At 42.9% G+C, this 24,775-nt stretch overlaps 1 protein-coding gene across 1 annotated transcript in view; it reads right to left on the reverse strand.

The window, feature by feature from the left end:
* The window catches only part of LOC126095594 (arrestin domain-containing protein 17-like), a 197,935-nt gene extending 173,445 nt beyond the window's left edge, over nt 1-24,490 (reverse strand). Inside the window, exons 1-3 of the mRNA XM_049910367.1 lie at nt 24,467-24,490; nt 24,288-24,417; nt 11,409-11,496 (exon numbers count right to left, since the gene is read on the reverse strand). Coding sequence (XP_049766324.1) covers nt 11,409-11,496; nt 24,288-24,417; nt 24,467-24,490 — 242 coding nt within the window. The remainder of the gene's footprint in view (nt 1-11,408; nt 11,497-24,287; nt 24,418-24,466) is intronic.
* Between the last annotated feature and the right edge of the window lie 285 nt (nt 24,491-24,775).

Raw genomic sequence — 24,775 nt, forward strand, 5'->3', positions numbered from 1 at the left:
CCTACACTGGCCGTACACCACTGGTGATCGTCGAGGGGACACTGAATAGTGCACGGTACATCCAAACCGTCATCGAACCCATCGTTCTGCCATTCCTAGACCGGCAAGGGAACTTGCTGTTCCAACAGGACAATGCACGTCCGCATGTATCCCATGCCACCCAACGTGCTCTAGAAGGTGTAAGTCAACTACCCTGGCCAGCAAGATCTCCGGATCTGTCCCCCATTGAGCATGTTTGGGACTGGATGAAGCGTCGTCTCACGCGGTCTGCACGTCCAGCACGAACGCTGGTCCAACTGAGGCGCCAGGTGGAAATGGCATGGCAAGCCGTTCCACAGGACTACATCCAGCATCTCTACGATCGTCTCCATGGGAGAATAGCAGCCTGCATTGCTGCGAAAGGTGGATATACACTGTACTAGTGCCGACATTGTGCATGCTCTGTTGCCTGTGTCTATGTGCCTGTGGTTCTGTCAGTGTGATCATGTGATGTATCTGACCCCAGGAATGTGTCAATAAAGTTTCCCCTTCCTGGGACAATGAATTCACGGTGTTCTTATTTCAATTTCCAGGAGTGTACTTTGAACAAGTCCCACGCCGTAATCCACTACTCACAAACCTACAACAGAGCCCATACTTATCATTCATGGTAAAATTTTACAGTTACTGAAAAAAACTATACGACTACGTTATCTAAGTCCAGTACCTAAGTACAACGTACATAGAATTGAATAAAACAATACAGAAATGCGTATTTTCAAGTAGAGGAAGCTCAAACCGCCCCAGCTGTGTCCTACAATTAGAAGAAAAGGTTGTTAAAATTGGGGTCTAGTGTAGCAGGGATACAACCCGTCGGCTTCGAACAATGACGTCACAAGTCGCCAGAGAGCATGTACAGGGCTATTACAAATGATTGAAGCGATTTCATAAATTCACCGTAGCTCCATTCATTGACATATGGTCACGACACACTACAGATACGTAGAAACACTCATAAAGTTCTGTTCGGCTGAAGCCGCACTTCAGGTTTCTGCCGTCAGAGCGCTCGAGAGCGCAGTGAGACAAAATAGCGACAGGAGCCGAGAAAGCGTATGTCGTGCTCGAAATGCACTCACATCAGTCATAACAGTGCAACGACACTTCAGGACGAAGTTCAACAAAGATCCACCAACTTCTAACTCCATTCGGCGATGGTATGCGCAGTTTAAAGCTTCTGGATGCCTCTGTAAGGGAAAATCAACGGGTCGGCCTGCAGTGAGCGAAGAAACTGTTGAACGCGTGCGGGCAAGTTTCACGTGTAGCCCGCGGAAAATTGGCTCATGCCAGAACTGGAGACCGACAGCGCCGACTTCATCTTTTAACAGGATGGTGCTCCACCGCACTTTCATCATGATGTTCGGCATTTCTTAAACAGGAGATTGGAAAACCGATGGATCGGTCGTGGTGGAGATCATGATCAGCAATTCCTGTCATGGCCTCCACGCTCTCCCGACTTAACCCCATACGATTTCTTTCTGTGGGGTTATGTGAAAGATTCAGTGTTTAAACCTCCTCTACCAAGAAACGTGCCAGAACTGCGAACTCGCATCAACGATGCTTTCGAACTCATTGATGGGGACATGCTGCGCCGAAAGTGGGAGGAACTTGATTATCGACTTGATGTCTACCGAATCACTAAAGGGGCACATATCGAACATTTGTGAATGCCTAAAAAAACTTTTTGAGTTTTTGTATGTGTGTGCAAAGCATTGTGAAAATATCTCAAATAATAAAGTTATTGTAGAGCTGTGAAATCGCTTCAATCATTTGTAATAACCCTGTATTACAAAGATGAAAGAGCTGAGGAGAATGTTGAGAAACAAAGGAATGCGAGAGAGATAAACTTTATTTCACATATATAACGGCCAGTAGTATTTTCACGTTAACGATATCGCGTGTTTGTATCTTAGTATTTCTCCACAAAATACAATGGAAAGAAATGAATGAAATTACTAGCAAAGAATACATCACGTTACATGTATGTCAGTTGTATCTCGAAAGTCTTTCGAACTGTATTGCTTAAGTGCAGTACGGGATACAAGTTCAGCGTAGTCGATTTCTTAGTTTCAACTAGCATTGCTGTCCTGTTGTTCACTTGAACTATGTATCCCCTGCTTCACTAAACCGCAAATGAAACCCGATACAAATTAAAAGCTCATTCGAAGTGTGTTGCTTAAGTACAGTCCGGAATACGAGTTTGTCGTAAGGCGATTTCTTCGTTTTCACTAGCATTACTGTCCTGTTCTTCACCTGAACGATGTATCCTCCGCTTCAGTAAACCCTAAGTGGAACACGGGATACAAATTGTAGATGTGCTGTTTATTTCGTCTCCGCTATTACTAACATAAAGTAGGATCAGTTTATTCTACCTCGTGAGATTTTTTTTTAAAGCCAAAAAACACTTATCAGCTACTGGAGCATCTGTATCTTAGGATCAGTTTATTCTATCTTGTGAGATTTTTTTTTAAAAAGCCAAAAAACACTTATCAGCTACTGAAGCATCTGTATCTTCTAATGGGTGCGGGAGTTCCGACTCCTGGGGAGGTGGGTGGGTGTGAGTCGGAACTCCCGCACCCATTAGAAGATACAGATGCTTCAGTAGCTGATAAGTGTTTTTTGGCTTTAAAAAAAAAATCTCACGAGATAGAATAAACTGATCCTACTTACGAATAGGTGGAAATACACGTACGTTACATTTGCAACCTGTTTCATTTTATATGTTTTGATTGTTTATTTAACCTTTGTGTTTCACTTGTCTTTGCTGTTATGTTTTAGTTTAGTTTTTTTATTGATTGCTTAATAAAGTAGGATCAGTTTATTCTATCTCGTGAGATTTTTTTTTAAAAAGCCTAAAAACACTTATCAGCTACTGAAGCATCTGTATCTTAGGATCAGTTTATTCTATCTCGTGAGATTTTTTTTTAAACGCCAAAAAACACTTATCAGCTACTGAAGCATCTGTATCTAATATCAAGCGATCGCTTTTAGATTCACATTCAATTATTTTAATGATAGCGCTTATTAGAACACAGAACTGCTTTATTATCTATGCCTCGAAGTGAAGACATTACTACCTATGACTAAGGAATGACGTCATTCTTCAAAGCCGACGGGTTGTATCCCCTGCTTCACTAGACCCTAAAATTGTGTTGAGTTACAGTCACATAATTCCTGAAATATCTTCAGAAGCAAGACATAAAAATAGAATATGTACGCTATTAAAACTTACTGATTGTGCCCAGTACTCCTAAGCGACTTAACAGTCACTTTATAAAGGCGAATGTCTTTGGTAAACAAAAGAGAAGTAGCTGATTGAGGAAGGTGGTATCCCATAGTAAGCAATGTCCTCAGAAACTCCAACTCATTGCAGTCAAATTTGAGACATATAAACAACATGTCGATGACATCAGCTTCCGTCTCAGGATCACACTCACATGCCGATGAAGCGTAAACGTTGATACAATGTAGATGTTGAGGAAAAGAGGCGTGATTGAAGCGAAGTCGTGTCATAGGAGAAATCGTGGATCGGTTCAGATGTCTCCTCATGAAATACGGCTGTGAAGGAATCTGAGGTTGTAGCACCGCGTAATAGCCGCTTTCCATTTGCTGGGAGACGTTCCACATCTCTTGCCATTGTTGGTTTGCGTGACCCTTGGCTTCACGTAAGTAGCCACTATAAGGTAATTTCAGATCCAGGACAGTGCGTAAAGATGTCGCTTGCTTGGTTAAAGCATCAACTTCCTCATTATGTAGGATATCTGCGTGGGAAGGCACCGACAGCAAATGGATTGTCCGCCCCATCCGTGTGCAGCGAAAATATTCCGAAACCAGTCCAAAATATAGCGGTTAGTTGTTTTGTTCAATGTCCAGTGCTGAATATTTTGAGGGACGCTTTGAGAGTCAGACACAATTAATATCTTGGGGAAGGAAGGGGAAGAGACAAACTTAAGAGCTTTCAGAAGTGCCACTGCCTCTGCCGTAAATATAAAAACGCTTGAGGGCAGTTTGAAGTTTTTCCGGATCTGAACCTGACGGCAGAGAAATTCATTCCAATATACTGTTCCTGCGGAATTTTGGATCCATCGGTATATACACAGAAAAAACCAGGCCACTGAGATGCAACAAGATGACTGAATCAACTATTGACATTAATACTTTCCAAATAGTTTATATTAAAATAGTAGACTGGAATATGATATCTGAGCGTATGAAGATAGTATTCAAAAAGAGACAAATGGGATGAAAATCGTATGGAGGTTAAGAGAGGTGACCAAGTGTCAAAGTTGGTACAAACGGTCGGAGCCTTATTCCTTCTGCAGGAGGTAGTCCATAGTCGGTAAATGCAGTCTCTACTTTGGTAAACAGAACCATCCATAAATGCCATGTCTTGAATATAGAATTTATCCGATAACATTAGGTTTCTAATCTTCAAGAGCAACTCCCCTGCTTCCTCAAAATGACCGTTGGCTGACGTCGACCTCATGGCTCCAAGACAAATATGAATGGCTTTGTATTGAAGAGTGAGTAGTTCGGTGAGATGAACCTTTGGCGTATTGTGCTACAGTCGACAGCCATAGTCTTAATCGATATCGAATAATCCTCCGGTACACGACGAGTAAACTACTCTGGACCGTTCCCCACCAAACACGGGTGAGTCATCGAATTTTATTTACCCTTCTTCACACTTGATAACAATGGATCGGATGTGAGGCGCACAGCTTAAAAAGGTTCAAGTGGCTCTAAGCACTATGGGACTTATCATCTGAGGTTATCAAACTCCTAGACTTAGAAGTACTTAAACATAATTAACCTAAGGACATCACACACATCCATGCCCGAGGCAGGATTCGAACCTGCGACCGTAGCAGCAGCGCGGTTCCGGACTGAAGCCCCTAGAACCGCTCAGCCACAGCGGCCGGCTGCACCCAGCTTAACCGAGAGTAAAAAATCATCCCCAGAAGTCGAGCGTGAGATTTTATGTGGAAAGTGTACTTTCCACACGTGGTATGATCATCAATGGGAGCCGATGTCGACTTGTAAAAGTAGACGATTACTGATATCTCAGCCGAAATTTCCAGGCTTTTAAATAATAGCCACTTATCGATGTATGTAGTTGTTGTGAGTAATGCCGTTTTGGCCTGAAGATACGAACGGCAGTGGAATAAACACAGGCATCGTCTGTATATTGCAATATTTTTGTGGGGGGAGTGATTATGCGCTCTAGATCATGCGTGTACAGACTAGAGAGGGCGGGGCTTAAAATTGCACCCTGAGGCAAGCCCTGGCAGAAAATAAATGGTCCGACCATGTCTCCTTTGTAACGGCCGTAGATGGTCCTCTGAGCGACCAGGGTACTGATGCCATAAATCATCCATGGAGGAATTACGAACACTGCCTGTTTGTCCAAGAGAATCGGTATGTGAACGTGATCATACGCTCTTTTAACGTCCAGAAAGGCAGCGACCGCTATTTCTTTGTTTTTAAAGGACGACGTAATATCCATAGCAAGTAAATACAGATTGTACATAGTCCCTTTGCCTATTCTGAAGCCGTACTGACTCAGTTTCACCAAATTATGATTTTCAAGCCATCATTCCAATCTCCTTGTAACTATTGGTTCCAGAGTTTTGCCAACCCACTACAACAAAGCAATCGGTCGATAATTAGAGGTCACATTTGGATCTTTGCCATTTATCATAATTGGAATTATTGCTTGCGTCTTCCATGTTGCTAAAAGGTCCTTGTGCATCCAGTAACGATTAAAAATGTGGAAGAGGAAATCTTTCGCCTCTGTCGCATAGAATAACGAATAAAATCAATACCAGGACAGCCGTCCCTCGATGGTTTAATAGCTTCGTTGAATTCTTTGGAGAAAGGACGAAGGAGAACATGGTATTGGTCATCTTCAACATGATACGGATGATTGAAGAGTGGGGCCGTGGGAAGAGCAAGTGTATCTTTAAATTCCTCTAGCGAGACCATGGTAGCAGAGGGGGGGGGGGGGGGAGACAGTCGGCTGGTTCTGAAAGCCTTTGTTTTATGACAGATGCTTGCCATACTGGTTTCATTATTGAGGGAAGAACGAAATTTTATCCAAATGTCCTTTTTCTTTCAGAAATTTGTTGGCTCACGCATTCGCTTTTCGAACGGCCGAGAAGTTATCCAAAATGGGACTTTGACGACGGGTTTTCAAAGCAAGCCTCGCTTAGCAACTTGTCGAAAGGATTCGAGATTCCACCAAGGAAGGGAACGGTGCTGCATAACGGTGATCTCTTTTTCCTTAGGGATGTTAACATCAGTTGCAGTATTCATAGCGTTGATTAAAACTTGATATAAATCTTCATCCGGTAAGTCACGTCTCATGTTTCAGAACGCCCGCCTAACTGCCCGTTTCTATAAGTCCCAGTTGGTTTCCTTGATTTTCCATGCACTATTAGCGTAACATATGTGCGTGGTATCCACGTTGATATTGATGTCGACTCTACTGAGAGATGATCGGATCCCACTGAATCTGTTTTAACGCTCCAGTTAGATAATTCGGTAAAACAGGGAGTGCAAAGCGTTACGCCGACAGCCGAGGGTCTACTGAAAGGTGAGGGTATCATAGTAGAAGCCATCATTGAGTATCGCTAGGTTATTGTCTTCGATAACATTCATCAGTGTCCTGCTCTTTTTGTCATGTCTCCTCCCCATGCTACGAGGGTAATCCCCAAAAGTAAGGTCACCGCCATGCTGTTCAGAAAATTATGAACTGGCGTGATTGTTGCTTGGTGTCAGGTGTAAAGTTGAATGCCCAGATTTCGTCACCTCTGCGTTCAAAAACTGAATAACTGCGTGCAATTCGCCCTTGGCGGTAACATCCAACGGTAGCTCCGTTCTCAACGGTTGCCAAACCAAGACTGAGCGCCTCAGTGCGGCGTGTGCATGTTTACACACAGTGTGTGAAGCGCTCTTCATAACAGTGTGACCAACTGCCACACAAACAGCGTTCTGTACTTATAAAAAAATAAGAGACTTTACTTGTGGGATTACCGTCGTACATGAAGGGAATTAAAGTCTCCAGCTTAACGGTAACGGTTTATGATTCTGTGCATCCACACTATTACCCTTTTTCAGGAGTGAATCTTGCTCCATTTTCAGCCTCAGGTGGGTTATTTGCCGCGCAAGTGACTCTCGATGAATACGAGCCAGGAAACAAACTAATTCTGTGGTTTATTTATTGCAAAATCTAACTGGAAGTCCGTCAGGGCCAGTATGCCTAGTTCTCTTTACGTAGTCTCAATTGCTTAACAGTAACAGGTGTACTAAAGTTGATTTCACTCTTTTGTGAGTCTGTGCGGGGATCATAAGTTGGCACGGTAGTATCCCCTCGCAAGAATGCATTTTTATATGTGGAATTTAAAATTGCTGGTTTCGCCGTATTGTTTTCAGTTTCTACACCAGTCAGATCCACGGGAGACTGAATGAAAAGTTCGAATCCGTCGACTGACTTTACGCGTGACCAGAAGTTCCTAGGATTTTTTTTATAAAACTTTGGCCAGATTTTGACTGTGCAAGTATTGTTGACTTTGCTCAGCGCCATCCTGACAGATACGCGAGTTGCTATTAACTTTTCTCTATCAGTGTCTCTGCAACAAAACAGATAACTAAATAAAGAGAAAACTGAGGATAACCAAAACCAACAGAAACGAACTTACCACATCTGGTATTTTTCAGCCGACAATCAAGACTGAAACGCAATTTATCTTGGACAGGCAAGGAGAAATTTCAATACTAGTTACATAAAATGCAGAAGAAGACAAAAACTAACAGCGTTGTCGTTTCACATTCGCATAACACCTTATGGATATGGACCACGGATTAACAGACATAAACACTGACCAAAAAACTCTCAAATGCAACAGCCCCACACGGAAACTACTAACTGAGGAAAACTACCAAATGCACAAATCGTTACTAGAAGGAAATGAAATAATAAACGAATGCACAGTTCCAAAAAAACAAAACATCTTTCTCCACACAGTTTCATGGACTCTCACTTTGACAAACAGACACATACACTCACTCACTCACTCACACACACACACACACACACACACACACACACTCACATACACACACTGTTAGATGCACCGCTAAAAGACTAAGACTGAAACAAGTTCAGAAGTTCCGCTCAGAACACATTCAACTGCTCGCTATCTTCTTTTGCATCTTCAAACCAGTGATACAGTGCAAATTTTAAAGTACAGTTCCACTGTAGAGAACATAAGTGGAGCAAATTTTAAAGAACAATTTCACTCAAGAGAAAGTAAGTGGTAACAAACTGCATACACACACACACACACACACACACACACACACACACACACACACACACGCACACACACAAACACACACCACAATTATTCTTAGAGAATAGAATAATGTTAACCATAACAGCCGAACATTCCTAGTCTTAAATTTTCGTGTAAATAATTTTTCTAATTTTCTTGGTCGACAACTATTGGTGCAACTGCTGGTACATCAAAATGTGCTGCAGTACATCTCCCCAGAAAACAAACGGTGAATGAAAAACAGTTGTAACGGCCAATACTGAAAGCCACAGTAACCACAACATGTATTAATAAGCTACATACAGGGTGGTCCTTGATCGTGACTGGGCCAAATATCTCACGAAATGAGTGTCAAACGAAAAACAACAAAGAACTAAACTTGTCTAGCTTGAAGGGGGAAACGAGATGGCGCTATGGTTGTCCCATTACATGGCACAGCCATAGGTCAAACGGATATCAACTGCGTTTTTTAAATAGGAAGCCCTATTTTTATTATATATTCGTGTAGTACGTAAAGAAATATGAATGTTTTAGTTGTACAACTTTTTTCGCTTTGTGACAGATGGCGCTGTAATAGTCACAAACGTATAAGTACGTGGTATCACGTAACACTCTGCCAGTTCGGACGGTATTTGCTTCGTGATACATTACCCGTGTTAAAATGGACCGCTTACCAATTGCGGAAAAGGTCAATATCGTGTCGATGTATGGCTATTGTGATCAAAATGCCGAACGGGCGTGTGCTATGTTTGCTGATCGGTATTCTGGACGACATCATCCAAGTGTCCGGACCGTTCGACGGGTAGTTACGTCATTTAAGGAAACAGGAAGTGTTCAGCCACACGTGAAACGTCAACCACGACCTGCAGCAAATGATGATGCCCAAGTAGGTGTTTTAGCAGCTGTCGCGGCTAATCCGCACATCAGTAACAATTTGCGCGAGAATCGGGAACCTCACAAATGTCGGTATTGAGAATGCTACATCATCATCGATTGCACCCGTACCATATTTCTATGCACCAGGAATTGCATGGCGACAACTTTGAACGTTGTGTACAGTTCTGCCACTGGGCACAAGAGAAATGACGGGACGATGACAGATTTTTTGCACGCATTCAATTTAGCGACGAAACGTCACTCACCAATAGCGGTAACGTAAACTAGTATATTATGCACTATTGGGCAGCGGAAAATCCACGATGGATGCGACAAGTGGAACATCAGCGACCTTGGCGGGTTAATGTATGGTGCGGTATTACGGGAGGAAGGATGATTGGCCCCCATTTTATCGATGGCAATCTAAATGGTGCAATGTATGCTGATTTCCTACGTAATGTTCTACCGATATTACTACAAGATGTTTTACTGCATGACAGAATGGCGATGTACTTTCAACATGATGGATGTGCGGCACATAGCTCGCGTGCGGTTGAAGCGGTATTGAATAGCATATTTCATGACAGGTGGATTGGTCGTCGAAGCACCATACCATGGCTCGCACGTTCACTGGATCTGACGTTCCTGGATTTCTTTCTGTGGGGAAAGTTGAAGGATATTTGCTATCGTGATCCACCGACAACACCTGACAACATGCGTCAGCGCATTGTCAATGCATGCGCGAACATTACGGAAGGCAAACTACTCGCTATTGAGAGGAAACTCGTTGCACGTATTGCCAAATGCATTGACGTTGACGGACATCATTTTGAGTATTTATTGCATTAATGTGGTATTTACAGGTAATCACGCTGTAACAGCATGCGTTCTCAGAAATGATAAGTTCACAAAGGTACAAGTATCACATTGGAACAACCGAAATAAAATGTTCAAACGTATCTACGTTCTGTATTTTAATTTAAAAAACCTACCTGTTACCAACTGTTCGTCTAAAATTGTGAGCCACATGTTTGTGACTATTACAGCGCCATCTATCACAAAGTACTACACGAATATGTAATAAAAAATGGGGGTACCTATTTAAAAAAACGCAGTTGATATCCGTTTGACCTATGGCAGCGCCATCTAGCGGCCAACCATAGCGCCATCTGGTTTCCCCATTCAAGCTAGACAAGTCTCGTTCTTTGTAATTGTTTCGTTTGACGTTTACTTCGTGAGATATTTGGCCCGGTCACGATCAATGGACAACCCTGTATATAAAAAAGTTTTGTCTCTTTTCAATTTTGTGAATATTTTACTTGAAAGCTGAAATTCTATATGTACAAAAAGCAATTTTTATGTTATTTAATAGAAAGAAAATAAAAAGCACTTATGACTTAATATCAGCGAAACATGTCTGGGTAGAAAAAGAAACAAAAAATTGTGTTTTCTCAAGGCGGACTATGTCGAGAAACAAATTTGTTTTCAAGCAAACACGGACACAAGCGTGCGCTACAACCTCAAGATGAGGAAACAACTTTTACTTGTTACTCGATCATGTACTGTTTGACGTAATACGATGTATTGATTCTTTAAGTTTTGAGCTGATAATGGTAGTCTGCCGAATCGTGTCATCTATTCGAAGTAATAAAGTGAGTTCCAGACGGATAATTTTAGTAAACGTACTTCGTGGTTGCAGACGTCTACAAAGTCTTTCCGTCTACTGTTATCCAGAAAGAACATTCGCGACCTGTACGGGAAGTGCACGTGTCCACCTGCAACAACTGTGTGGAATGTCGGGCTGTTACAACCAGCCCATATCATTACGCTTTCGGCAGTAATGGTGGGCGGAGTTCTTACATCCTTTCCAAAGCAACCGTACCCATATTTGCCGCAAGAGCTGTAGGGACACCGCAGGAAACCTAAAGTCCAGCGTCTTACCACTGTGCTATCTTGCTCGACGGTTGGTGTTGGAAGTAGTAGTAGTAGTAGTAGAAGAAGGGAGTAGTTAAGCTTAGCATATATATATATATATATATATATATATATATATATATATATATAGAGAGAGAGAGAGAGAGAGAGAGAGACAGAGAGAGAGAGAGAGAGAGAGAGAGAGAGAGGCGCTGCTTGCTGGCTGTCCGGCAGGCCGGTGCTTACATCTTGTTCTTCCTGAGTCGCGGCCTTGGCGCGGGTGGCTCTGACGTCACGCTCACTGCCGCCTCGCCCACAATGCGCACCGTGATGCCTGTAACCGAGAAACAGCTCAATGTAGTACACAGTAACACATATAATGACGTCAGTGCATTTGTTACTCCCAAATGAATTTGTATTTAGATATGGTAAGTAGTAGTTGACAAATTAAATATTATGTTATGTGATTGGAACAGGTCATCAATTACTGTGGCCGTAATTCAAATTTGGTGCTACAGCATAAAAATCAAATGCGTCTTATTAAACAGTAGTAATTTATTCACTGTTTTGATATGAGAAACTCGTGTGTTTCCACAACAGATGAGTATGCAGATGAGAACTGAAATGAAATGAGCGTTTGGCGTGATTGGCCGGGAGGGGCATGTCCGGTCGCCTTGGTGTAGGTCTTATTACATTGAACGCCACATTGGGCGACCTGCGCGCTGGATGGGGATAAAATGATGATGAAGACAGCACAACACCCAGTCCCTGAGCGGATAAAATCCAAGACCCAGCCGGGAATCGAACCCGGGCTCGTAGAACGGCAATCCGTCACGCTGACCACTCAGCTATCGGGGCGGACAGCTGAGAGCTGATACTTCAAAAATAAGATCACAAACGGGAAGCTACACAACAATGTAAAGATGGTCCTACAGAACCAAACAATCTAGAAAATATGTACTGAATAACAGTGCTCACTAATAATGACACAATAAATGCTAAAGCTTTTGGACATTAAAAACAACAATCATCTGCATAGTAGGCGGAACTCAACGCCCGTAATTTAGTCTGCAACCAGCCTCTGTAGTGGAGGTGGCTAAGACGCGGTTCTGTGGTGACGCACAACTTGGAGGCACGTCTATTTGAATCCAGGAGGTGGATGAAACTTCCACTGCCAATATTTGGCCAGGAGAAGGAGGAGAGGTGGTGGCGTAAAGTTCCTGATGACCTGTGTCTGCGCTAATGCCCTGTATTAAATTCTGAACCTCTACTCTGTGACTCATGAAATGAGGGTATGTGGCTCTGTTGACAGTGATCGGTCCGTCTGATAGGGACGTCAAGCTCGGCAGTCACCACAAATGTAACACTAGACTACACAAACATCCATTATATCAGGTTACCTTCCATTCAAAAGGCTCTTGCACTCAGCGACTGTGACTTGTAAATGATGGATTTCAGCTATCAGTCGTCCTTTTTAAATTTTTTTGGTAGATCTAGATTTCAGCTAGAAACTAGCCATTCTCAATGCACTATCAGTTCATTGACCTGTGGATGAAGCCCGACCAACAGGCATTACATGCATTGATCAAAATGATAGTGCATTGAGAATGGCTTGTATCTAGCTGAAATCTAGCTCTGTCAATAAAATTTAAAAAGGACGACTGATAGCTGGAATCTATTGTTTACAACATCAAAGTATTTACTTCCTGCCTGCACTATGCTTCAATCCCACTATCGTGGAACAATGCAAAGATTATACTGATACACAAGAAAGTAAGTATTCAAAATATAAAAAACTATCGTCCTATCAGCTTGTTCTCAATTTTGTACAAAATTTTCACAGAGATCCTGTTAAAACGAATTAGTTCCACCCTAGACTCAGCCCAACCTATAGAACAAGCAGGATTCCGAAGCAATTTTAGCACTATTGACCACATTCTGACCGTTAGTAAAGTGATAAGCAGATGAGTACCAAGTGTCTCTCTGCATTGCCTTTGTTGATTCTGAAAAGGCGTTTGACTCCGTTAGCCATATAGCTGTCCTCCAAGATTTGAGTGAATAAGGAGTGGGAGCAGCGTACATTGAAGTGCTCAGCAATATCTACGAAACTTCTTCAGCTTATGTTAATGTAAGCGAATCAACTCAAGAATTCCGCATCATGAGGGGTGTCAAGCAAGGCTACCCCATCTCCCCAAAACTGTTTTCGGCTGTACTGGAAATGGCTATGTCAAAGCTGAGCTGGGAAGGTAAGGGCATTAGAATTAATGGAAGAAGGCTTACCAAGTTGAGATTTACTGATGATATTTACTTATTGGCCAACGATTTCGGAGAGCTCCAAAACTTAGTTACATATCTTGCATCGGAATGTCAGTTGGTTGGCCTGAACATGAACCTTTCCAAACCAAATGTAATGTCCAACAAATGAGTCCCATATAGAGATGTGAAAGTCAAGGACAGTCCATTAGAAGAGGTCAGTGATTATATCTACCTTGTAGACATAGACACTGAACTCATTTACAAAAGGGAAACTTATGACAGCACAGAGTGCCATGGAAAGATCAATGCTGGGCTATACAAGATAGGATAGGAAAAGGGCAGATGAAATCCGCTCTGTGACGAATGTTAAGGACATCTTAGAGACAGTAGGCTCCTTGAGATTGCAGTGGGCTGGCCACGTCGCGAGAAGGAATGACGGCAGATGAACGAAGCTAGCACTGGAATCCGAGAGAGCATCAAAGGCCTAGAGGAAGACCACTGGACAGATGGGACAAAGATATCAAGAAGATCGCTGGTAGCACATGGCAGAGAACTACCCAAGACAGTTCCACTTGGAGAGAACTGCTGAAAGCCTACCTGAATCCACGACTCGAGAGGCCACATCATTTAATGATTGAATTGGATGATGATGATGATGATTGGTCATCAGCCTTCCACCTGGTTTAATGCGGCCCGACACGAGTTCCATTCTTGTGCCAACATTTTCATCTCAGAGTAGCAATTGGATGTATTCCAATCTCTGTCATTCTCTACAGCTTTTAGCCTCTACAGTTTTCTCTAGTGTCGTGGAAGCTATTTCCTGATGTGTTAATAGATGTACTACCATCCTGTCCCTTCTTCTTGTCAGTATTTTCCATATATTCCTTTCTTCGTCGACTCTGCGGAGAACCTCCTCATTTCTTATCTCATCAGTCCACATACACTCCTGGAAATGGAAAAAAGAACACATTGACACCGGTGTGTCAGACCCACCATACTTGCTCCGGACACTGCGAGAGGGCTGTACAAGCAATGATCACACGCACGGCACAGCGGACACACCAGGAACCGCGGTGTTGGCCGTCGAATGGCGCTAGCTGCGCAGCATTTGTGCACCGCCGCCGTCAGTGTCAGCCAGTTTGCCGTGGCATACGGAGCTCCATCGCAGTCTTTAACACTGGTAGCATGCCGCGACAGCGTGGACGTGAACCGTATGTGCAGTTGACGGACTTTGAGCGAGGGCGTATAGTGGGCATGCGGGAGGCCGGGTGGACGTACCGCCGAATTGCTCAACACGTGGGGCGTGAGGTCTCCACAGTACATCGATGTTGTCGCCAGTGGTCGGCGGAAGGTGCACGTGCCCGTCGACCTGGGACCGGACCGCAGCGACGCACGGATGCACGCCAAGACCGTAGGATCCTACGCAGTGCCGTAGGGGACCGCACCGCCACTTCCCAGCAAATTAGGGACACTGTTGCTCCTGGGGTATCGGCGAGGACCATTCGCAACCGTCTCCATGAAGCTGGGCTACGGTCCCGCACACCGTTAGGCCGTCTTCCGCTCACGCCCCAACATCGTGCAGCCCGCCTCCAGTGGTGTCGCGACAGGCGTGAATGGAGGGACGAATGGAGACGTGTCGTCTTCAGCGATGAGAGTCGCTTCTGCCTTGGTGCCAATGATGGTCGTATGCGTGTTTGGCGCCGTGCAGGTGAGCGCCACAATCAGGACTGCATACGACCGAGGCACACAGGGCCAACACCCGGCATCATGGTGTGGGGAGCGATCTCCTACACTGGCCGTACACCACTGGTGATCGTCGAGGGGACACTGAATAGTGCACGGTACATCCAAACCGTCATCGAACCCATCGTTCTACCATTCCTAGACCGGCAAGGGAACTTGCTGTTCCAACAGGACAATGCACGTCCGCATGTATCCCGTGCCACCCAACGTGCTCTAGAAGGTGTGAGTCAACTACCCTGGCCAGCAAGATCTCTGGATCTGTCCCCCATTGAGCATGTTTGGGACTGGATGAAGCGTCGTCTCACGCGGTCTGCACGTCCAGCACGAACGCTGGTCCAACTGAGGCGCCAGGTGGAAATGGCATGGCAAGCCGTTCCACAGGACTACATCCAGCATCTCTACGATCGTCTCCATGGGAGAATAGCAGCCTGCATTGCTGCGAAAGGTGGATATACACTGTACTAGTGCCGACATTGTGCATGCTCTGTTGCCTGTGTCTATGTGCCTGTGGTTCTGTCAGTGTGATCATGTGATGTATCTGACCCCAGGAATGTGTCAATAAAGTTTCCCCTTCCTGGGACAATGAATTCACGGTGTTCTTATTTCAATTTCCAGGAGTGTAATTTTTAACATTCTTCTGTAGCACCAAATCTCAAATGCTTCGAATATCTTTCGTTTCGGTTTTCCCACAATTCATATTTCACTACCATGGAATGCTATGCTCCAAACGTAAATTCTCAGAAATTTATTTCTCATATTAAGGGCTACGTTTGATATTAAGAGACTTATGATGGCCAGGAATGCCCTTTTGTCAGTGCTAGTCTGCTTTTGATGTCCTCCTTGCTTCGTCCGTCGCGGATTATTTTGCTTGATCGGTAGCAGAATTCCTTAATACCGTCTACTCCTTAATCCCCAATTCTGATCTTTCGTTTCCCGCAGTTCTCATTTCTGCTGCTTCTCGTTACTTTCGTCTTCATTTGACTTCCTCTCAATCTATATTCTATACTCATCAGACTGCTCATTACATTCAACAGATTCTACAAATCTTCTTCACTTTCACTGAAGATAGCAATGTCATCAGCGAATCTTATCGTTGATATCATTTCACCTTGAATTTTAATCCAACTGTTTAATCTTTCCTTTATTTCCGTCATTGGCTCTTCAATGTATACATGTTTTAATTCGAACGCTTCGTTCTTGCTCCTCCAGTCTTTCTGTCCCACCTTCGTTCTTGTACATATTGTATATTACACGTTTTCCTCTATAGCTTACACCCATTTTTCTCAGAATTTCGAACATCATACATCATTTGACACTGTCGAACGCTTTTTCAAAGTCGAAAAAAACGTATAAAAGTGTCTTTATTTTCTTCAGCCTTGCTTTCATAACCGCAACGTGAGAACGGCCTCTCTGGTGCCCTTACCTTTTCTAAGGTCAAACTGATCGTCATGTAACAGATCCTCAATTTTCTTTTCCATTCTTCTTTATTATATTGTTGTAATAAACTCGTGTGCATTAGCTGTTAGGCTGATTGTGCGATAATTCTTCCACTTGTCGGTTCTTGCTATATCCACAATTGTGTGGATGCTGTTTTTCCGAAAGTCAGATGGTATATCGCCAGACTCATACATTTTACACACCAACGTGAGTAGTCGTTTTTTTGCCACTTCTCACAACGATTTTAGAAATTCCAATGGAATTTTATCGATCCCTTCTGCCTCATTTGACTTTAAAGCGCTTTTAAAGTTTGATTCTTCTCCGTTGCCACCTGTTCCTTCTTCCATCACGTCATCAGACAAGTCGTTCCCCTCATATAGCCCTTCAGTCTACTCTTTCCAATTATCGCTCTCTCCTCTCCATTTAAAGGTCGAATTCTTACGCTCTCTCAACATCACCGTCCTTGCTTTTAATTTCACCAAAGGTTGTTTCGTTTTTCCGTATGCGGAGTCAGTCCTTTTCGACTTCTTCACGTTTTCATTCATCCATTTCGTCTTAGCTTTACTGCAGTTCCTATTTATTTCATTTTTAATGGATTTAAATTTTTGTATTTCTAAATTTCGCTAACTTTATTGTACTTCCTTATTTCGTTGATCAGCTGAAGTATTTCTTCTGTTTCCCACGATTACTTCACAGTAACTTTCCTTGTACCTAAGTTTTTCTTTCCTTCTTCTGTGATTGTACTCTTTCGAGATGTCCATTCCTCTCCAAACGACGTGGCTACTGAGCTGTTCATTAACTCAGAGAACTTCAAGCATATCACTTCATTCCTTAATACTTCCGGATCTCATTTCATTGCGCATTGATTATTCCTGACTAGTCTCTTAACTTTCAACCTAGTCTTCATCATTACTAAATTGTGATCTGAGTATATCTGCTGCCGGGTACCTCTTACAATCCGATGTCTTCTTTCGGAATCTTTGCTTGACAATGAAGTAATATAAGCTGGAATACTCCCGTCCCTCCCCGCCTTTTCGAAGTATATCGCCTAATCTTTCGATTCTTGAACAGAATATTCACTATGAATAGCTGAAATTTATTGCAGACCTCAAGTAATCTTTCTCCTCTCATTTCTACTTCCTTGCCCATATTCTCTCGTAATCTTTTCTTCTACTACTTCCCCTAGAACCACATTCCAGTCCCCCATGACTATTAGATTTTTATTTCCTTTTACGTACTGAATTACCTTTCAACTTTCTATATCTTCATATACTTTCTCTATCTCTTCATCTTTTTCTTGCGACGTTGGCATGTATATCTGAACTATTGTTGTCGGTGCTGGTTTGCTATCTATCCTGATTAGATCAACCCTACCACTGAACTGCTCACAGTAGCTCACTTTCTGTCCTGCCTTCCTACTCAAAATGCAGCCAACTCCGGTTGTACCACATCACTTCACTGAACGTCACTACATCTAGATTGAGCCTTAGCATTTCCGTTTTCAAAGTTTCTAGCTTCCCTACCATATTCATACCTCTGACATTACACACCTCGATTTGTAGAACGTTGCCCTGTGGTTGGTTATTCAGTCTTTTTCTCATGATCACCCCCCCCCCCCCCCCCCTTCATGGCAATCCTTCCGGAGATGCGAGGTGCGAGTGGGGGACTAGACAGGAATCGTTTAACACTGGAGAGATCATCATGAAACTTTTTCAACTACAGGCCACATGTCCTGTAAATATACATTATGTATATTTCATACAGCGGTTTCCACTGCCTTCTGTGTCCTCATGCCGTTGATCATTGCTGATTCTTCTGCCTTTTAGGGGCAGTTTCCCACCCGAAAGACAAGAGAGTTTCATGAACGTCTGTCCGCTCCTCCACTCTCTTTGACAATGCCGTTGGCAGAATGAGGGTGCCTCTTATGCCGGATGTCTTAGGCCACCGTTTCTTATGATTTTTCTTCAAAATTTAAGCAATGGTCAGGTTCGAACCCGAGACCCAAAACGTTATGAACGCTGTCCAAACACTGTACCCCTAGACTTCAGAGTTATCTACCTGAAATAAAAGAGCAGCAATTACAGTGCAAAGCTTCTGTTTAAGATCAGCTTCAAGAAGTACAGGGTACAATAATATAGGATCGCAGTGTTCTAACAAGTGATCTGCAAGAAACAAATCTCACGTTTGTTAAGGAACAACAAGTACGCAAAACGTTTTTAAAGAACAGTAGACCTTAAATCAATCTTTGGGTCATTGTTGTCATGTTACATAAAAACTGGCTTCATCAGGAGCAAAAAATATTGATTTGAAATTAAGGGAGCAGTATATGCAAAAGCTTTCATACAAGAGTGTGCTAAACTACTGCTTATAACATAGAACCACAAGTAACTTACCTCATTCATTATAAATTATATAGTTAGTGATAGCATCAAGTAGACATGTGAAAGTGTCGGTTGTTGTAGCACTGTTGAGGATTTCAGTAAGAAATTTCTTTGTGAATACAGCTCAAAAGATGTCCAAGAAGAAGCAGTTCTCTAAGTCTGGATAGCATACAAATATCAGTGTCACTTAAAAGTTTCTGTAAGTATTCCTGGGATAAGTTAAGATAATTTTGCACACAGACAAAGAAGTACATGTAAAAATCTACAACACAAAATTCCAATCTCTGAACAAAAATCATTAGTATGAGCTCCAAGAGATCGGCAAGTTTGTCAGGTTCCTTCATGGAGTGGAAACTAAGATTGAGAACTTTTAGAATAGTGCGATGCGTACAGAAAATGTCAAACGTAACTACAGCTGGGTCAATGTTCTCATGACGCCCGCGAACCACTTATGTACCGATGGCGGGATCAGTGTTTTAGAAGACGAAGCGAAGGGCAGGACGGCTTCAAAACCGGAAACAGGTCTTATAATGACATGTCCGTAACTTAATCTTGGCTAGAGATCGACCGAAGATTGCAATTAGCATTATCCCTGATTTAACTAATGACAGTTTTAATAATGATACATCTAATACTAAACGTAGGAGACAATACACTTAGTAATACGATAATATTCAGGCCTAACGTAATACCAGAGAGGAGAGTGCCGCTCCAAATACAAGCCAGCCAATCCCAAAAGTTTTAAATAATATAGATAGAGTGCAGAATTGCAGAAGATGCTGTATCTACGGGGCATAGAGGCTCCACGCGGTACAGTGGAGTAAGCAGGGTTGTCTGCAAAGCAGGCGTATGCAACCGGATGATACCACACTCGTAGTTCCTGCCAGGCGTACAGAGGGTGCAGTGGAGAAGCACTGTTTTTGAGTACGCATCAGATAGGCGGAACTGGGTTTCCAACTGTTTTCCACAGGTAATATCAGACGATGATTACTCTGAACTAAATGGTTTTAATCGTCCACCCATAAAAAGTGATATGCTTAAGAGAAAGATGGGGTGAGTGAAGAACTTGCCAGTTCGTTAATAGCTATTAAAAGGCACAAGATTTGGTAGATAGTGGGCCAAAATTTTGCTTAGATTTTTCAAATTAGTGCCAAAAGAAGGCGATGCAATAATTATTGGTACTGAAGATAGTTGGACCTACAGGCATACTACCCAAAATAGTTACATATGATTTATGCAGCAGAAAACGCATTGCAGTAGGAACTAACAACGCCAAGGTTTCATTGATAAATTATCTGATCAAGGGTATCAGGAGTCCTGTTAGTGGAGGTTAATACTGGGTGTGCCCATCCTTCGACTTTATGACAGCCTGAACTTTGCTGGGGACACTTTCAGTGATGCCTGTGAATGACCCTGGGGGAATGGAAGTCCATCCTCAAGAGGCGATATCAGAGTAGGTAGAAATGTTGGACGCTGGTGTTTGCAGATAAGTCGACGCTTTAACTCATCTTAAAGGTGCTATAGTGCGTTCACGTCGGGAGTCTTGGCGGACCAGTCCGTTTCAGGAATGTTACCATCCATAAAACGTTGCCTCACATATACTGCCTCATAGACAGGTGCACTGTCACGCTGATATAATCGTCGTCTTTAATTATTCCTCTACCGTACACAGTACACAATGCTGTTAAGTGTGTTTATATCTTTTCGCGTATCTTTAACTACAACTAGGAGACAACAGCCAAACCACGAAGAACACCCCCATATTGTAACATCACTTACTTGGCACTTCACTGTTGGCACTACACATAATGTCGGGTAGCGTTCTCCATGAATTCGCCAAAGCCAAACACTTCCATCCGATTACCACAGGCCATCGGATGATGCGTCACTCCCAATTACTCGTTTCTTTTATTATACTAACTGTTTTGTTTCCACGTACCACTTCAACACCCGACCTGCTGCCTAGGGGAAAATAAACATTAATGAATTGCTCTTGCCTCATGTATTAGTACTTGGAAGGACTAACCAACTTAAGAGCATACCACTCCTCATAGTTGTAAATATTAGTGTGCAGATGAAGTAAATACCAGCGTAATGTTGTTCAGTACGCTGTCCTCAGTCACCGATAAAAATATTTGCACTTTTACCCCTAAGGCCCTGTATGTGAATTATATGTTGCTGATGGCAGTGTATAAATTAATGGTCATTGATTAAACCAGCATTGTTTTAATCTGTCTATGAATTAATTGATACAGTACTGTTTTGTCATGGTAGGTATTGTTGTTGTTGTGGTCTTCAGTCCTGAGACTGGTTTGATGCAGCTCTCCATGCTACTCTATCCTGTGCAAGCTTCTTCATCTCCCAGTACCTACTGCAACCTACATCCTTCTGAATCTGCTTAGTGTATTCATCTCTTGGTCTCCCCCTACGATTTTTACCCTCCACACTGCCCTCCAATACTAAATTGGTGATCCCTTGATGCCTCAGAACATGTCCTACCAACCGATCCCTTCTTCTGGTCAAGTTGTGCCACAAACTTCTCTTTTCCCCAATCCTATTCAATACTTCCTCATTAGTTATGTGACCTACCCATTTAATCTTCAGCATTCTTCTGTAGCACCACATTTCGAAAGCTTCTATTCTCTTCTTGTCCAAACTATTTACCGTCCATGTTTCACTTCCGTACATGGCTACACTCCATACAAATACTTTCAGAAATGACTTCCTGACACTTAAATCTATACTCGATGTTAACAAATTTCTCTTCTTCAGAAACGCTTTCCTTGCCATTGCCAGTCTACATTTAATATCCTCTCTACTTCGACCATCATCAGTTATTTTGCTCCCCAAATAGCAAAACTCCTTTACTACTTTAAGTGTCTCATTTCCTAATCTAATACCCTCAACACCACCCGACTTAATTCGACTACATTCCATTATCCTCGTTTTGCTTTTGTTGATGTTCATCTTATATCCTCCCTTCAAGACACCATCCATTCCGTTCAACTGCTCTTCCAAGTCCTTTGCTGTCTCTGACAGAATTACAATGTCATCGGCGAACCTCAAAGTTTTTATTTCTTCTCCATGGATTTTAATACCTACTCCGAATTTTTCTTTTGTTTCCTTTACTGCTCGCTCAATATACAGATTGAATAACATCGGGGAGAGGCTACAACCCTGTCTTACTCCCTTCCCAACCACTGCTTCCCTTTCATGCCCCTCGACTCTTATAACTGCTATCTGGTTTCTGTACAAATTGTAAATAGCCTTTCGTTCCCTGTATTTTACCCCTTCCACCTTTAGAATTTGAAAGAGAGTATTCCAGTTAACATTGTCAAAAGCTTTTTCTAAGTCTACAAATGCTAGGAACGTAGGTTTGCCTTTCCTTAATCTAGCTTCTAAGATAAGTCGTAAGGTCAGTATTGCCTCATGTGTTCCAAAATTTCTGCGGAATCCAAACTGACCTTCCCCCAGGTCGGCTTCTACTAGTTTTTCCATTCGTCTGTAAAGAATTCGCGTTCGTATTTTGCAGCCGTGACTTATTAAACTGATAGTTCGGTAATTTTAGCATCTGTCAACACCTGCTTTCTTTGGGATTGGAATTATTATATTCTTCTTGAAGTCTGAGGGTATTTCGCTTGTTTCATACATCTTGCTCACCAGATGGTAGAGTTTTGTCAGGACTGGCTCTCCCAAGGCCGTGAGTAATTCGAATGGAATGTTGTCTACTCCGGGGGCCTTGTTTCGACTCAGGTCTTTCAGTGCTCTGTGAAACTCTTCACGCAGTATCGTATCTCCCATTTCATCTTCATCTACATCCTCTTCCATTTCCATAATATTGTCCTCAAGTACATCGCCCTTGTATAGACGCTCTATATACTCCTTCCACCTGTCTGCTTTCCCTTCTTTGCTTAGAACTGGGTTTCCATCTGAACTCTTGATGTTCATACAAGTGGTTCTCTTATCTCCAAAGGTTTCTTTAATTTTCCTGTAGGCAGTATGTATCTTACCCCTAGTGAGATAAGCCTCTACATCCTTACATTTGTTCTCTAGCCATCCCTGCTTAGCCATTTTGCACTTCCTGTCGATCTTATTTTTGAGACGTTTGTATTCCTTTTTGCCTGCTTCGTTTACTGGAATTTTATATTTTCTCCTTTCATCAATTAAATTCAATATTTCTTCTGTTACCCAAGGATTTCTACTAGCCCTCGTCTTTTTACCTACTTGATCCTCTGCTGCCTTCACTACTTCATCCCTCAAAGCTACCCATTCTTCTTCTACTGTATTTCTTTCCCCCGTTCCTGTCAATTGTTCCCTTATGCTCTCCCTGAAACTCTGCACCACCTCTGGTTCTTTCAGTTTATCCAGGTCCCATCTCCTTAAATTCCCACCTTTTTGCAGTTTCTTCAGTTTTAATCTACAGGTCATAACCAATAGGTTGTGGTCAGAGTCCACATCTGCCCCTGGAAATGTCTTACAATTTAAAACCTGGTTCCTAAATCTCTGTCTTACCATTACATAATCTATCTGATACCTTTTATATTTCCTTGAATACATTCAGAGAGGGTTTACTTTCGACCTCCATACTGTGGCCACAGCATAATCAATGTTCGACTGCGGTAATATTTTCCTGTATCCGATTGGCATTTTGTTAACAGTTTAGAACTACCATAGTACACGATTATTTACCTCTATTTGAGTAGAACATTATCTTAGTATTGTTAGATGCAGTAATTCCTTTTAAATCTGTTTTACTGTGTAGTACACGGCAAATCTTGTATCAGTTACTAAATAAATTCGAATACGTTATTAGCCAGCAAAGAATCTTATTTGCTGATAAAGTGTGCTACTGTCACAATGATGCTAAATGTCTGTGTTTGAGGCGAGAGTTCGTGCCTTGTCACTTGGAGTATTTACTGCTCGTCTTGGAAAAAGGATGGAGAACGGTCTCGACCACGAAGGAAACGTCCCAACATTAGCCGGAATTAACTTAACCACTCCATGCAGTTCAAACTTAAGTGAGGATGGCCCGTCAGAGAACAGAACTTTATTCCTCCTGAATGAGGGTACCAGTCGCCTCGCGTTATATGATCCAGAAGACGACGTACTTGCCGGGGAAATGCAATGGAACCGAGCTACTTGGAGAAAGTATTTTTACGATTCAGCAAACTGATTCAGTTTTTAGTGACAATACAAATGCATGGAGACCAAAGATAATGATGGAATCTTAGCCCCATTTCAAAATATAAGGAAAGCGTTTTTAGCGCAGCATTTGGCAAATTAGGGGTGAGTACGGCGCCGCTGTTACCTTGAACGGTGAGGCAGTTGTCCAAGTCGACACGCACTTTGCCGCTGACAACGTCTCCGGAGAAGTAGACGCAGCCCGGGTCGTCCAGGGTCACGTCGAAGCGCCGGATCTGCTCGGGCGACGGCGTACCCTGCAGACACAGACGCCGTACTTGGGTAACGATGACGTTAGAGCTGTACCAGCCACTGCCCAGGGCGTGGCATTGATTGGCAGCGAGGCTGGTCCGCAAAAGTGTCAGTTCAATGCAGCCAGGTGCCTCATGACAGTGATTATGTTGAGCACGGTTGCATCAGAGCACACGCTATTAATTCACATCACACTCGAGGAAGTGTGCTGTTAAGTTCCTTGGTGTAGTGCTCAGTAATGACGTCTGATAGCCCATTTTACCGCGAGCGTTCACTACTCAGGTGGCGAAGGAGCGTTAGCGCTCGTGCTCGTCCAGCCGCCTCCGGAACAGCCTCCTCATGTAGTGAATTCATTTATGACCT

Source organism: Schistocerca cancellata, chromosome 8, assembly GCF_023864275.1.
Source record: "Schistocerca cancellata isolate TAMUIC-IGC-003103 chromosome 8, iqSchCanc2.1, whole genome shotgun sequence".
Lineage (NCBI taxonomy): Eukaryota > Metazoa > Arthropoda > Insecta > Orthoptera > Acrididae > Schistocerca > Schistocerca cancellata.